This window comes from Anomaloglossus baeobatrachus, chromosome 1 (assembly GCF_048569485.1).
Source record: "Anomaloglossus baeobatrachus isolate aAnoBae1 chromosome 1, aAnoBae1.hap1, whole genome shotgun sequence".
Lineage (NCBI taxonomy): Eukaryota > Metazoa > Chordata > Amphibia > Anura > Aromobatidae > Anomaloglossus > Anomaloglossus baeobatrachus.
Genome location: NC_134353.1, coordinates 395,239,344 through 395,253,777, shown reverse-complemented (window position 1 = coordinate 395,253,777; position 14,434 = coordinate 395,239,344). Strand labels below are relative to the sequence as shown.

At 45.2% G+C, this 14,434-nt stretch overlaps 1 protein-coding gene across 2 annotated transcripts in view; it reads right to left on the bottom strand.

Moving 5' to 3' along the window:
* Positions 1 to 14,434, bottom strand: part of TJP3 (tight junction protein 3) — a 78,385-nt gene that overhangs the window by 5,212 nt on the left and 58,739 nt on the right. For both annotated transcript variants that reach the window (XM_075352574.1, XM_075352575.1), the window contains exons 15-20: positions 11,436 to 11,531; positions 11,272 to 11,342; positions 8,577 to 8,787; positions 8,362 to 8,462; positions 7,923 to 8,285; positions 4,380 to 4,423 (exon numbers count right to left, since the gene is read on the bottom strand). In XM_075352574.1, the coding sequence (XP_075208689.1) occupies positions 4,380 to 4,423; positions 7,923 to 8,285; positions 8,362 to 8,462; positions 8,577 to 8,787; positions 11,272 to 11,342; positions 11,436 to 11,531 (886 nt within the window). The remainder of the gene's footprint in view (positions 1 to 4,379; positions 4,424 to 7,922; positions 8,286 to 8,361; positions 8,463 to 8,576; positions 8,788 to 11,271; positions 11,343 to 11,435; positions 11,532 to 14,434) is intronic.

The window sequence follows — 14,434 nt, the reverse complement described above, 5'->3', positions numbered from 1 at the left end:
TCGGACGGAGTCCAAGTGCCCTGTGCTCTGTGGTGGAGACATACCGCTCCCCAGTCGGATAGACTGGCATCCGTGGTGAGAATCACCCAGGACGGGGCCAGGAAGGAGCGCCCTTGGGACAGGGAGAGGGGCCGAAGCCACCACTGAAGAGAGCTCTTGGTCCGTGGCGACAGGGCCACTGACTTGTTTAAGGAGGAAGGACGCTTGTCCCAACAGCGGAGAATGTCCAGCTGCAGGGGGCGCAGATGGAACTGGGCAAAGGGAAAAGCCTCCATGGACGCCACCATTTGACCCAGCACCTGCATCAGACGCCTGAGGGTATGACGGCGGAGCCTCAGGAGAGAGCGCACCGCCAACTGGAGTGACAGCTGCTTGTCTAAGGGCAACTTCACAAGTGCCGGCAAAGTCTCGAGCTGCATCCCTAGGTACGTGAGACTCTGGGTAGGAGTCAGAGTGGACTTGGGAAGATTGACAAGCCACCCGAATTGGGCTAGAGTGCTGAGAGTGAGCGAGACACTCCGCTGACAGTCTGCGCTGGATGGCGCTTTGACTAGAAGGTCGTCCAGGTAAGGGAGCACTGCCAACCCCTGAAGGTGCAGAACCGCAATCACAACTGCCATGACCTTGGTGAAAACCCGAGGGGCCGTGGCTAACCCGAAGGGGAGAGCCACGAATTGGAAATGATCGTCTCCTATTGCAAAGCGTAGCCAACGCTGGTGAGAAACTGCAATGGGCACATGCAGATAGGCATCTCTGATGTCGATGGACACCAGGAAATCCCCTTGGGACATCGAGGCAATGACTGAACGCAGGGACTCCATGCGAAAGTGCCGCACCCGAACATGCTTGTTGAGAAGCTTGAGATCCAGGATGGGCCTGAAGGTACCGTTCTTTTTGGGAACTAGGAAGAGGTTTGAGTAAAAACCTCTGAACCGTTCCCGGGCGGGAACTGGCACAATTACTCCGTTGGCCTGCAAGGCTGCCACGGCCTGTGAAAAGGCGGCGGCCCTGGAGCAGGGGGGAGTTGAGAGAAAAAATCTGTTTGGCGGACTGGAAGAAAATTCTATCCTGTAGCCGTGGGAGATGATATCTCTCACCCACTGATCGGAGAAGTGTTGAAACCAAGCGTCGCCAAAGTGGGAGAGCCTGCCACCGACTAAGGATGTGGCTGGATCGGACAGAGAGTCACGAGGAGGCTGCCTTAGTGGCAGAACCTCCTGCTGTCTTCTGCGGACGCGCTCTGGAGCGCCAGCTGGATTTCTGGTCCTTGGCTGAGGTAGCGGACGAGGCGGAGGGCTTAGAGGACGACCAGTTGGAGGAACGAAAGGATCGAACCCTCGACTGAAACCTACCCTGGGCAGGTTTCCTGGTCTTGGTTTGTGGCATGGAAGTACTCTTCCCGCCAGTAGCCTCTTTAATAATTTCATCCAGCTGTTCACCGAATAGCCGGGAACCAGCAAAAGGGAGCCCAGCAAGGTACTTCTTTGAAGAAGCATCCGCCTTCCACTCTCGAAGCCACAAGATCCTGCGGATAACGAGTGAATTAGCCGAAGCCACCGCAGTGCGGTGAGAAGCCTCTAGCATGGCAGACATGGCATAAGAAGAAAAAGCTGAAGCTTGAGAGGTTAAGGCAACCATCTCGGGCATAGAGTCCTTGGTGAGGGAACGCATCTCCTCCAGACTAGCAGAGATGGCTTTGAGGGCCCACACTGCTGCAAAAGCTGGGGAAAACGCGGCCCCCGCCGCTTCATACATGGATTTGGCCAGAAGGTCAATCTGATGATCAGCGGCATCCTTAAGGGAAGTGCCATCAGCCACCGACACAACGGTCCGGGCTGAGAGCCTAGACACCGGGGGGTCTACCTTTGGGGAGTGAGCCCACTCCTTGACCACCTCAGGTGGAAAAGGAAAATGGTCATCAGAACCACGCTTTGGGAAGCGTTTGTCAGGACAGGCCCTGGGTTTGGTCACAGCAGCCTGGAAACTGGAGTGGTTAAAGAACACACTCTTTACTCTCTTCGGCGAGGTAAACTGGTGCTTTTCTGCCAGAGAGGGCTGCTCTTCTGATACTGGCGGATTGAGATCCAGTACAGAATTAATGGAAGCAATCAAGTCACTAATGTCTGAGTCACCCTCGGAAGGGTCAATGGGGCACATGGAGTTAGCCTCCGAGCCCCCTGTATAGGCATCCTCCTCATCCTGCGAGTCCTCAGCCCTTGAATCAGAGCCACGGGATGAGGAGGGAGAGGGAACCCTGCGGCGCCTCTTAGACGGACGGGGTCCGTGCCCTGATGATGAATCCTCTGTGAGCTCCAGTCCTAAAGGCCCCTTAGCAAGAGCATTAGAGGCACCCTGTGAAGGGGGCTGATGCATGTTCATCAAAGTCCTGGACAAAAGTCCCATGGACTCAGCAAATGATTGGGAGATAGACCTAGAAAAAGACTCTACCCAGGCCGGGGGTTCAGTCACAGGTGCAGGAGCAGCCTGAGAGACCACTGGAGCCGAGACCCCAGGCCGTGGCACCTCCAAGTTAGAGAAAACCTCACAATGTGGCTAGGTGCTTGCTTCAGGCAGCGGAAGCTTACATGCAGCACATACAGCATAAAGCTTTGCAGCCTTGCTCCTTGTGTGAGACATGCTGCCTGAGTGGAGGAAAAACGGCTTCTATAAAGGGAGTGATTCCCAGGGAGAATAAAGCAGAGGTCCACAACCGAAGACCGGCTGTGGCTTACCAGACTGCTGGAGCGGTGTTGTGTGCCCTCCAGATCCTGAAGCCCGGACCCCCAATGCACAGCACCTCGGCAGGGGTGCAGAGTGCCGGACGCCAGAACAGAGTGAAGAAAATGGCCGCCGGAGCGAAGAGAGGGGGCGGGACAGAGGCGTCCCTGTATGAAAGGGCGGATCTGGAAGGCTATAGAGGCCTGCAGAGGGGGAGTCGCACCCAAGCAGTGGGGAGAGTCCCTCCCCTGTGCAGGACGGCCGCCGGGAGGGGCCATGCCTGTCCCTCTGCATGAGTGACATGCGAGGGCAGGAAATCGAAACTAGGCCTCCGGCGAAGCCGGGGCCTAAATTTGAGCAGCGCGGCCGACGCGCAGGCACCATCGGCGCGGTTCTCGGGCGAAAAGCCAGAGGACCCGCCGGAAATGTCAAAAAGCACAGTAAAGACACAGTAAACACACTCTACCCACACATAAAGAACAGGGACCCCCAAAATATAAACGTCTCAAGGTACTTAGCTGCTGAGACGCAGGGCCCTGTCCCTGGGGGTGAGTGCTCCGGTCCAACAGGGTCTTCAAGGGGCTGTGGATGGAGACCGGTCTCCTGCCAGGCATGGAGACCGTGCTGGCTCCCACTTCAATCCAGAGCCCAGAGGGGATGGTGAAGGAGCACGGCATGTAAGGCGCCAGCCTTGGATAATCAACCTTACAACACCGCCGACACAGTGGGGTGAGAAGGGACATGCCGGGGGTCCAGACGTGGACCCGCATTTCTTCAATCTTCTTCCAAAAAAAGGGAAAAAAAGAAAAAATCATATAAGAACGCATGTGTGCATGTATGCCTCCTGAACACAAAGCGAAAAACTGGTTATGACTGGTTGGCCAGGGGGTGTATAGGCTCAGAGGGAGGAGCTACACCTTTTAGGTGTAGTACTTTGTGTGTCCTCCGGAGGCAGAAGCTATACACCCAAGGTTTGGGTCTCCCAAAGGAACGATAAAGAAAAGGGAGAAGTTGACTCAATCTTCTAATTGTGTGTGCCATGCTAAGCATGGAGAACAGAAGGAGAAGAGAACTGTCTAAAGGCTTGAGAACCAAAAATGTTGAAAAATTATCAACAATCTCAAGGTTACAAGTCCATCTCTAGAGATCTTGATGTTCCTTTGTCCATGGTGCACAACATAAGTCAGGAAGTTTACAACCCATGGCACCAATGCACACAAAAGGAAATAAACACGTGTATAACAAAACATGTGTAATTGCAGTAAAGTTCAGGGAGAAATACTTCATTTTCTGGAATTTCAAAGAGGTGTCACTGTTGGCCAAGACTGTATAAACCACTAAGATTTCAAGTGATATATTTTTGGATATGAAAAAATCAGCAGCATTGCCTGCTGCACTAATGATTGATTGCGAAAAAACATCAGGAATTTCAAAATTAGTTTATGCTTTCAATTACAAAATCCTTAAATATCTGATGCATCAGTTGTTACGATACCTTTTTACCTTTAACAAATACGTAATGGAATTTATTTATCAGAATAACACATTATCTAATAAACTAAAACAAAGTTTAAGCCATTATCTATAAAATCGCTTTTATGCCGGCTGCTTCCATGTATGGCAAGATGCTGACAATGGAAGCCATTTTATATCTATTGTACCTGTTGCTCTGGCTCCATTGAGGACGGGGCTGCATAGCTCTTTCCTGCAACAGAAAGAAACTTTACATTCATAAATTGCACTTACAAGTATCTACATTATTAAAAGGGGGGTGGGGGTGGGAGGTTGTCCATCTTTGGGGATTTATTCGTAAATGCAAGTTTAAGGGTTAAAAATAAAATTTCAACTGCTGTTGAAAGCTCGGGAGGAGCTGAAATGTTCAGGTTAGGTTCTGAATGAAAGAACCAAGACTTCAGTTACAATATTCTCATCATAACAGTGCTGACTGATTCGCAACAAACCAAAACTTTGTGACAGCTTTCTCCACCCATTAGAAATCATGCATACTGGTCATACTCTCTGATCACACCACTTTCCAATTCTGAATGTGGAGGTTAGTGTATGCCTCACCAGAGATTATGACCTGCACCTTCCAGGCATTTATGGAATATCTTTCTGATATTTATGGCCTATTCAGTAAATTTCCAAGCTAGAAATAGCCCTTAATTAAGTTTTAAATATTCACTCAACTGTAAAACCACCATTAGAGTGTTCTTTTTCCCCACTGCTGGAGTGTGCTTTTAATGTAAAGGTCCCTGACTCTAGGAATCCACTTCTCACAAAAAGTTAGGGATATTTGGCTTTCAAGTGAAAATGTACAACTTTCCAACTACAGTGATATTTTATCATGAAAGTAAGGTATTTAGCTAGAAGCATGCAGTGGCGATTTCCTCATCTCAAACAATAGGGAAAAAAAAAAAACCACACACACACACACACACACACACACACACACGTAGTGGGTATAGCCCCCCCCAAAATGTCAATCTCTCAATAATGTGTTACGCGGCCTTGAGCATCAACTACAGCTTGATAATGATGTCTCATGCTGTTCACATGTCAAGTTATAGTCTGCTGAGGCGTCCCACTCAGGCCATTGAGGTTTTGGGTTACGAAGTTACGAACCTCTACATGGGGACTCAGCTGATCCCACAGGTTTTCTATGGGATTCAGGCGTGGAGAAAGTACAGGCCACTCCATTTGAGGTACAACAGTCTCAAGCAGCTGTTCCCTAATGATGTAACCTCGATGAGCTGGAGCACTGTCCTCTAGGAAAACAAAATTAGGCTTGTCTTTTTCATGCAGAGTGTAGTGCCAGAGTCCATGCACTGCTCGCTCTCCCCCCTGCAGAGATGCCGACTCACTGCTGCTGCCGGCAGCACGCTGCGTGGCTTTCCCACGGTCCTCCAAGTGCCTGTTCTCTGCTTCCCTGTCCAGGGGTTTATGTACGCTGCACAGGTCTTCTGGGAGTATTCCTAGGGCGTGCACGCGCACTGCTGACTTTCAGTTAAAAGACCAGAGCGCAATTTCCCGGAAGAGCCTCTTAGCCTAGTACTTAAGGCACTCTCCCACTAGGGGAGGTGCCTGAGTAATGTTGTTAGAGTTCAGTTCCCTAGCTAGCTAGTTGTCAGGTCCCATTGTCAACTGTCCGTTCCCTAGCCAGTGTACATTCCTGTACCTTTATCTCTGCCCTGCTTGTGCTTGTCTGTTCTGGCCGTGCCATCTGCCTCAGCTGTCCTGGTGGTTCCGGTCTATACTAGTGACTGTATCGTTACTAGCAGTCTGTCCTGGACTGATCGCAGAATAGATCTACACGTATATAGATTTAGTGGGGAAAATCAGTATTTGATACCCTGCCAAATTTGAAAGTTTTCCCACCTACAAAGAATGGAGAGGTGTGTACTTTTTTATCATCAACTGTGACAGATGACATAAAAAAAATTCCATGAAATCAAATTACATTGTATGATTTTTAAATTATTAATTTGCATTTATTGCATGAAATAAGTTTTTGATACAATAGAAAAACAGAACTTAATACTTTGTACAGAAACCTTTGTTTGCAATTACAGAGGTCAGACATTTCCTGTAGTTTTTGATCAAGTTTGCACACACTGCAGCAGGAATTTTAGCCCACTCCTCTATACAGATCTTTTCCAGATCTTTCAGGTTTAAGGGCTGTCGCTGGACAATATCGAGTTTCAGCTCCCTTCAAAGATTTTCTATTGGGTTAGAGACTGGCTAGGCCACGCCAAGACCTTGAAATGCTTACGGAGCCATTCCTTAGTTGCCCTGGCTGTGTTTTTCAGGTCATTGTCATTCTGCAAGACCCAGCCACTACCCATCTTAAATGCTCTTACTGAGGGAAGCAGGTTGTTAACCAAAAATCTCATGATACATGACCCCATTCATCCTCCCTTCAATACAATGCAGCTGTCCTGTCCCCTTTGCAGTAAAGCACCCCCAAAGTATGATGTATCCACCCCCATGCTTCACGGTAAGGACAATGTTCTTGGGGTTGTACTTACAGTATCCTTCTTCCTCCAAACACGGCGAGCTGAGTGGATACCAAAAAGTTCTATTTTGTTCTCATCTGACCACATGACCTTCTTCCGTAGCTCCTCTGGATCATCCAGATGGTCACTGGTGAACTTCAAATGTGCCTAGATATGTGCTGGTGTGAGCAAAGGGACCTTGCATGTCCTTCAGGATTTTAATCCTTAATGGCGTAGTGTGTTACTAATGGTGATTTTGGAGACTGTGGATCGAGCTCTCTCTTCATGTCATTGACTAGATCCTCCCATGTAGTTTTGGGCTGATTTTTGACCTCTCTCAGAAACAGCCTTATCCCACAAAGCGAAATTTTGCACGGAGCCCCAGACAGAGCAAAATTGACAGTCATCTTGTGTTTCTTCCATTTTCTAATAATTGCGCCAACAGTTGTTTCCTTCTCACCAAGCTGCTAGACAATTGTTCTGTAACCAATCCCAGCCTTGTGCAGGTCTTCAATGTTGTCCCCTGTGTCCTTAGATAGCTCTTGGTAGGTCTTGCCAATGGAGGAGAGGTTGAAGTGTGATTGAGTTTGTGGACAGGTGTTTTATATATTGATAAGTTCAAACAGGTGCAATTAATACAGGTAATGAGTGCAGAGTAGGAGGGCTTCTTAAAAGAATAAAATATAACAGGTCTGTGAGAGCCAGAATTCTTACTGGTTAGTATGTGATCAAATACTTATTTCATACAATAAAATGCAAAATTATTTAAAAAAAATAAATAAATAAATCATAGAATAGGATTTTCTGAATTTTTTTTTTATTCTGTCACAGTTGAAGTGTACCTATGATAAAAATGACAGACCTCTCCATTCTTTGCAGGTGAGAAAACTTGGCAGTGTACCAAATACTTATTTTCTGGACTGTATATATCTATATACGGGCAGGTCTACTTTTTGCAATCAGTACTGGCAGCACACATGCATGGCACCCGGCCCCAGTGTGTGTCTGCCTGCCCGCATCTGTAATGTGACTAGCGTCGCTATATCATGTGGGGTGTCACTAATACATAAATACATTGGAGAAAAATCCTTGCAATATTAACATCGTTAAACTGTTTCAATCTAATTCGCCTTTTAGGTTTTACGTATGAGTGTACATATTGTATTGTGGAAATAAAACTGACAAAATGCAATAATAATAAAAAATTACCTGTGCAGGGCTGTAAGTATCAAAAGATGGTGAGTGACCTCTGTAATGGGGAGATGGTTCAGGTGACTGGGTTTCATGGTAGGAAGAGGTTTCAACAGAGGATTGGCCCCTGTAATTATATGATGAATCATATGGAGAGTGGATATCATGGTAAGGAGGTGAATGCTCAACAACAGGTTCCGATGAACGGGCTAGTGCAGGTTCTTGTAACTCTTCCTCCAGCTCCTGGTCAGTGTAAGCTCCACCTTCAGCATCAGTCTCTTCATAGTCACTGTTCGCTCGACTGTCACAGCTCAGATAATCTGTAGACCCAACTGCTGACCCATTCATCAGATCAAAAGGTTCAGTAACTGTAGCCTCAGCCTAAAACAAAAACTACAATTTATTAGCTCCCAAATGAAACTGAATGTCACTCTTTGAAGGAATTACAAATGTTCACCTTCTCCTCAGTAGTCCATATGGGCCTTGCTTGCTCTGTACGAATAATTTCCTTCAAACTGGGAAGCCAGGAGTCACTTGCTCCGCTTAAGTTAATAGTAGCTGCAATAATACATGTAAATACAAGAGAGTAAATAAAGGAGATAGTAATCCAAAAACACAAAAGAAACAAAAAAACGAACAATAAAAAGTTTGAGAAAAAAAGTGTGTGATTACCTGAAAACAGATGGGAACTGTTCTTGCGCAGTTTTACCGCCTGGGCATATAAACGCCGTGAACTCTTCTTCGAGTCTGGAAGTAGCCATTGACGCATTGCCTTGACCCCCTGTCTATTCTCTGGGTTGCAGAAAACCACAATTGGGTAGAACTGTACATAATTCAGGTGCTCCACTGCCGTGGGGGTGATGTCCAATAGTGCATGCTTATTCTAAATAAAATAGAATGTATTAACATATGATAGAAAAAGTTTCCTGCTGCATGAAATTCAACCAAAGGTAGAGAGTCCAAATCCTATACATTGTCCCATGTTGGATTAATAATCTGGGAGTACCCCATATGAATCCATTGGGCGAAACAGAGGTCAAGGTATCAAATGGAGGCTGATGCTCCTATGCTGGCCAGACTAAGTACTTTGAAACTTCAACATGTTCATTTCTATTTTCTAAATCCTGGGCTCTGATATGAATGCCATTAGGCTTAACCTTGGAATGGCCAGTTATCCTAGTATAAGTTAGGTCTCACAATTATGTATCTAATAAATCGTGTAATTCTTTAGCAATTTAGGTCTACCATGTTTTGATGGTATAGCTTCATCAGAGATATTTTGTGAACGTCAACTTGCCTCAATTTTAATTGATTTTATCTGTTGCGGTTTTTGTGTATTTCAATATAATTTATCCTATAATTGAATTAATTAGCGTATTCTTCTGTTCATCGTCAAGAGTTGTTTGTAGATTATGTCATAAACGTGAGATCAGTGAGGTTCTAACACTCATCGGCTGAAAACTGCTCCGGTGGCCGCCGGATATAAACTCTGTAAATGGAGCTGCTCGGTGAAGTGCCATGTGTAGCTGTCACTGGCAGCTAACTGTAGAACAGCTCCCGATCAGCACGCTTCAGCAGCCACTACACCAGTGTTCTCCAACTCCAGTCTTATTTCTTGTGGGCAAGTTGTATTTTTGAATAACACTAGTCATTTTATCATGTGATTCATGGAAAGTGTGAAAGAAATTCAAAGTAAAAAAAAAATTGCAAAAAAAAAGTGCAATGCCACAATTTTTTTTACAGGCAAGTACAAGGTGGCCATAAAATAACCTAAGGTGTTTGGAGCAGTCTGCAGACTGAACCAGTGGACAGAATTGGCTGAAAATTGGTATGTATGCAATTCAAGGCATGGGGAAACGGAATGCATGTTAACAAAATAAATTATTTCGGAGAACTTTCCACACTATGCTGTACGGGAGCCCCAACTGCCCGGAAACACTGCGTGCACTGCTGTTCCCGGCAGGGTTGTTTGTGCCCCGTTTCAAGACGGTAGTGGCAATGTCCTTTACAACCTCTCTGCTTACCGGTCTTCACCCGCGCCCTGACTGAACACTCCGTAAGCCTATTGCCTCAAAACGTATCATCATCTGTCTCAGCGAATTGACAGCCATTCGGCCGCTACGTGTGTGAAGGTCTTTCAAACGATGAAAGGCTCTCAGTGCAGCTGTAGCTTTCTTGGCATTCTCACAAAACAACCGCACTAACCGCGCACAATCCGGTAAAGAGACAAACATCTTGCAGACTGAGTTGCACGGTGCGCTCACTGTACAGTGCCACTTTTTCACCTGGTTGGCGAATTTTGGTATCATTTTTTTTTCTTTAAGATGCTTTCCGTTTCCCCATGCCTTGAATCGCATACATACCAATTTACAGCCAATTCTGTCCACTGGGTCAGTCTGCACATGGCTCCAAACACCTTAGGTTATTTTATGGCCACCTAGTACATTCATTGATGAATACTTTGATGTGTACAGTTTACAAAATGGAGACATTTCGGGGTGGAATTCCTGTGTACCAATACCTCCGGGAATCTGCAAATGCAGAAAATAAATTCCAGCAAAACTTGCACGCCTTCGCTTCTGAGCCTTCTTGTGTGCCCAAACTGTAGTGTATAACAACATACAAGGTACTGCCATGCTAGGGAGAGGTGGAGTAATAAATCACAAATTCCTTCTTCCCTATTACATCTCACAAAATGAAAAAATATTGAGCAAAGTCTGTATAATATTGTAACGAATTACATTTTTCATTTTACACAGGCCAATAGTAAAGATATCTTTGAAAATTCTTGTGGGATAATTGTTGTAGTTTCCAAACTGTAGTCATTTTAGGGGGGTTTCCTCTGCACTGAAAGGCAAGTACAATATGGCAAGAGAAAACCAACCCTTCAAAACGCCAAATGTCACCACTTTCCTACCAAAACAGTGGAGTACGAACACATGTCTATACTTTTTAGAAATTGGCTAACAAATTGGGGGAGTTTTTTTCCCTCCCAATTATTCCTTGTTTAAATGAAACATTTGGGGCCCACAGAAACGTCCAAAATACCCTTTTAAAATATTGTAAAAGTGTGATTTTCTTTACTGGTCAATATTTGGAGCTTATGGTAGATCAAAAGGACCTGACAACTGAATTGAGACAATAGTGCCCCTACACAACTATCTCTACTCCAGGGGCACATACACTAATTGGCTGCCCGCTAACCCCACATATGCCCCCTATGGACTTGAATGGCCCTTTTGCCTATGACAGTTTTAGGGAGTCCATGCTCTAAAAAAAGAAAATAGAGAATGAAAAATGGAGAAAGCTAAACAAGATGGATGGATTTTTTTTTTTAAAATACAGGAGTTTTATAAAAATGTCTTACCCGTTCTGCAATCTCTTTCACCAGCTGCAGTTTAATGACTTTGGATCCCCCATCATCACGAGAAACACTTTCTGCAACCAAAACATGACACACTCGGAGGTCAATTTGCTCCATAATTTTACACCACAAAAGATAAACCCCATTTGTTGGTATTCATAACCCACCTGCAGATTCAAACTCTTGGGGCAAGTCGGCACAAAGCTTAATATGTGCGATATCGGTTATAGGACCCAGGATAACAACAGGCCTTTTAAAACTCGCTGCATAAAAAAACAAAAAAAAAAAAAACAAAAAAAAAAAAAAAACACACAAAACGAAGAAACGACAATTACTTAAAAAGAAGTAAACATCTTTATGATAAGAAAAAAGTACTATGTAGTATAAGCAATAAGAGAATATGAAGATGTGTAGAGGACTGGACGGGAAAGGTGGTGAAGAGGGAATTAATGCAGCACAAACATTTCTTGGTACTTCTATATTGTAAGACACAGAAAATTAAAGTGATGATTGAGGTGATAAACCAGTGTCTTCTGGACAGAGCATGTCCACTTCAAAGTATTCACAGTATTAGCACATGAAATGAAGTATAAGAACAGGAACCTGCAGACTCAATGCCGACATTACGGAGAATAGGTGGACTAGGTCTACTGAGCAAAGAGTAGCAACACAAAGACTGGATTTATCATGTTAGACTGAGGGTCCATTGTTCGGAAGACTTCCTCTAAACCTGGCATTTACCACTTAATTCTTAGTCACCGGTCTCCTCCTATATAAACCTTTACTCTTGCACAAAACTAATTGGAGATCAGGCTAGTCCTATGTTTCATAGAAAAATTAACTCCGGGAATTTATCTAAAAACACATTTTTTCGTATAGAAGTAGTGGTACAGCTGTATTTACATTTAAAAATGACTGTAGAGACCAAATGTACCAGTCATGTGAAATCCAGATAAACCCAATATGCAAAATCAGGATTTGCTTTAAGAACGTCAGTGCACTAGGAAGTAGCAGGCCATCTACATTGACATGCCCCCAGTGTACCTCCAGGGAAAACAAGTGTGTACACAGCCATAGCAGTACTTCCATGTACTCTCTCCTTTAAGCATAGGGGAGAAAAAAAATGCATTGTGTATAGGGCGTGGCCCTTTATCTCTGCCATGATGATACATGCATGTGATTCTTACCTATTCTGCAGCATTTTCATTCAGCAGCACATTCCACTACCCAACTCAAATTCAAAGTGATCGAGCATATATCATTACCTCGTCAAGTTGGGGGATCATCATCGCATTCTAAAACGTGAGGTATACTAGATTCATGAGTTACAATCCTTGTGTCACACGGTGTTTGGCTCTAAACTCGCCAAGTGTCATCTGACGCTGTTCACACTGCATAACGATACTTCACACTATGCCTTCTCTGGTGCTTCTGAGTTGCTAAGACAGGTTCGGTCGTTGACCAGCTGTGTGCTCATTAGTGATCGGACTTGCAGGAGTTAATCTCTGCTAGTCTGCAATTTACCTCTTGGATCACTGTGGTGGAAGAACTAACACAGTTAGGCTGGACTCACACGAGCGTATGGCATCCGATGCGAGAGCATCGGATGCGATATGCTAATGCCCCCTGGCTCAGGCTCTGCTGCGAGCCTGAGCCGAGTGTCATGCGACTGTAACCCGATCTTGCGATCGGGTCACAGCTGTGAAGCTGTGTGCGGGCGCTGCGGAGGAGAGGAAGGGGTTAATCCCCCATCTCCTCCACTGTCAGCCTGTGCGTATATCGCACTGCACTGGGATAACATCCGAGTGCAGTCCGATGTATCTCTCGCATCCATTCACTTGAATGGGTGCGAGAGATACGGCGGTAGCAGCAAAACGCAGCATGCTGCCGCTTTTCTCGCATCCAGAATCTGGATGCGAGAAAAGCTGACCAACAGCTCAACCTCATTGCCTAACATTGGTCAGAGTGCAATGCGAGAATTTCTCGCATTGCACTCGTCCGATTTTCACGCTCGTGTGAGCGTACCCTTACTCCCTGACTTTTTAAGATGGTGGAGCCTGTTTTCCCATGAAGACTATAGCTTTTGCTAAACCGGTTCGTGTGCTGTTGACTTCCTGTTGCTGGTGTTTTATTGCATGCTGCTTGGTGTGCTGAGAAATCATTTCGTCGTCTGGTTATTTCCTCCTTATTACATATTGTCTTATATCTCCATGTATGCTAGCTGTGGGATAGAGTTTTGGATTCCCCAATTGTCTATATCTGTGGGTTCAACCACTCCTGTCCCAGTTCTCCCATAAGGTGGAGGTATGTATAAGATCAGGGCTGGTCAGGAGCAGGGCAAGGAAGCCAGTTCAGACCTAGTCACCATTAGACGTATCTCTGGGATAAGGGACAGTTAGGGTCCCCTAGTCTGAGGGCTAGTCTAGGATCCCTGGTCCCCAGTTATCCCCTTACACCCTGTGACACATTGACACAAAGCTGTCTAAATAGAGATTATGACATTAAATCTTTCAACCAGAACTCATGTTGATGGGGCCCACGTGACATTGTTATGATAGGTGAGCCCCGAGACCAATCAGAGTGGCTTCCTTCTCACCACCTACATAGGATTACGTAAATACCAGTAAGTGATTGGCAGACGCAGCACTCCCATCCTGTTAATTACTTAACTGTCCGAAGGCGGGGAGAAGCAAGCCGGTACCGACTGTTAAGTCTCTAGTTTTATATCCTTCTACTCACAACTGAGGGTTCTAGAACAATGCCTTTTTCTCCTTATTCAGTTTCTTGGTGGCTAATGTTTGTGATAATATTTCAAATGTTCATTTCTATTTTTGGTCCACGTTTTCTTATATATGGGCGTTTCTTTTTTCCTCATCTTACTTATACCATGTAGTGGAAATAAGGTCCTTTTAGGTTATGCATTTATCTCCTCTTATTTTTTTACTGCTCTCACAGTATTACTAATGTAGGTCATACAAGACCGAAACATTTGTTAGATCTACTGTGGATTGCCTTCACAAATTAAAAAAACACAAATTGCATGATCCTTTTGAGTGCCAAGTGTCTCATTATAACATGCAGACATAGAGAGTGACTGCAGACTTGTCATTTTCGACCAGTTAGATCCTTTAAACCAGTATCTTGCCTCATTACATGCATGTTGACT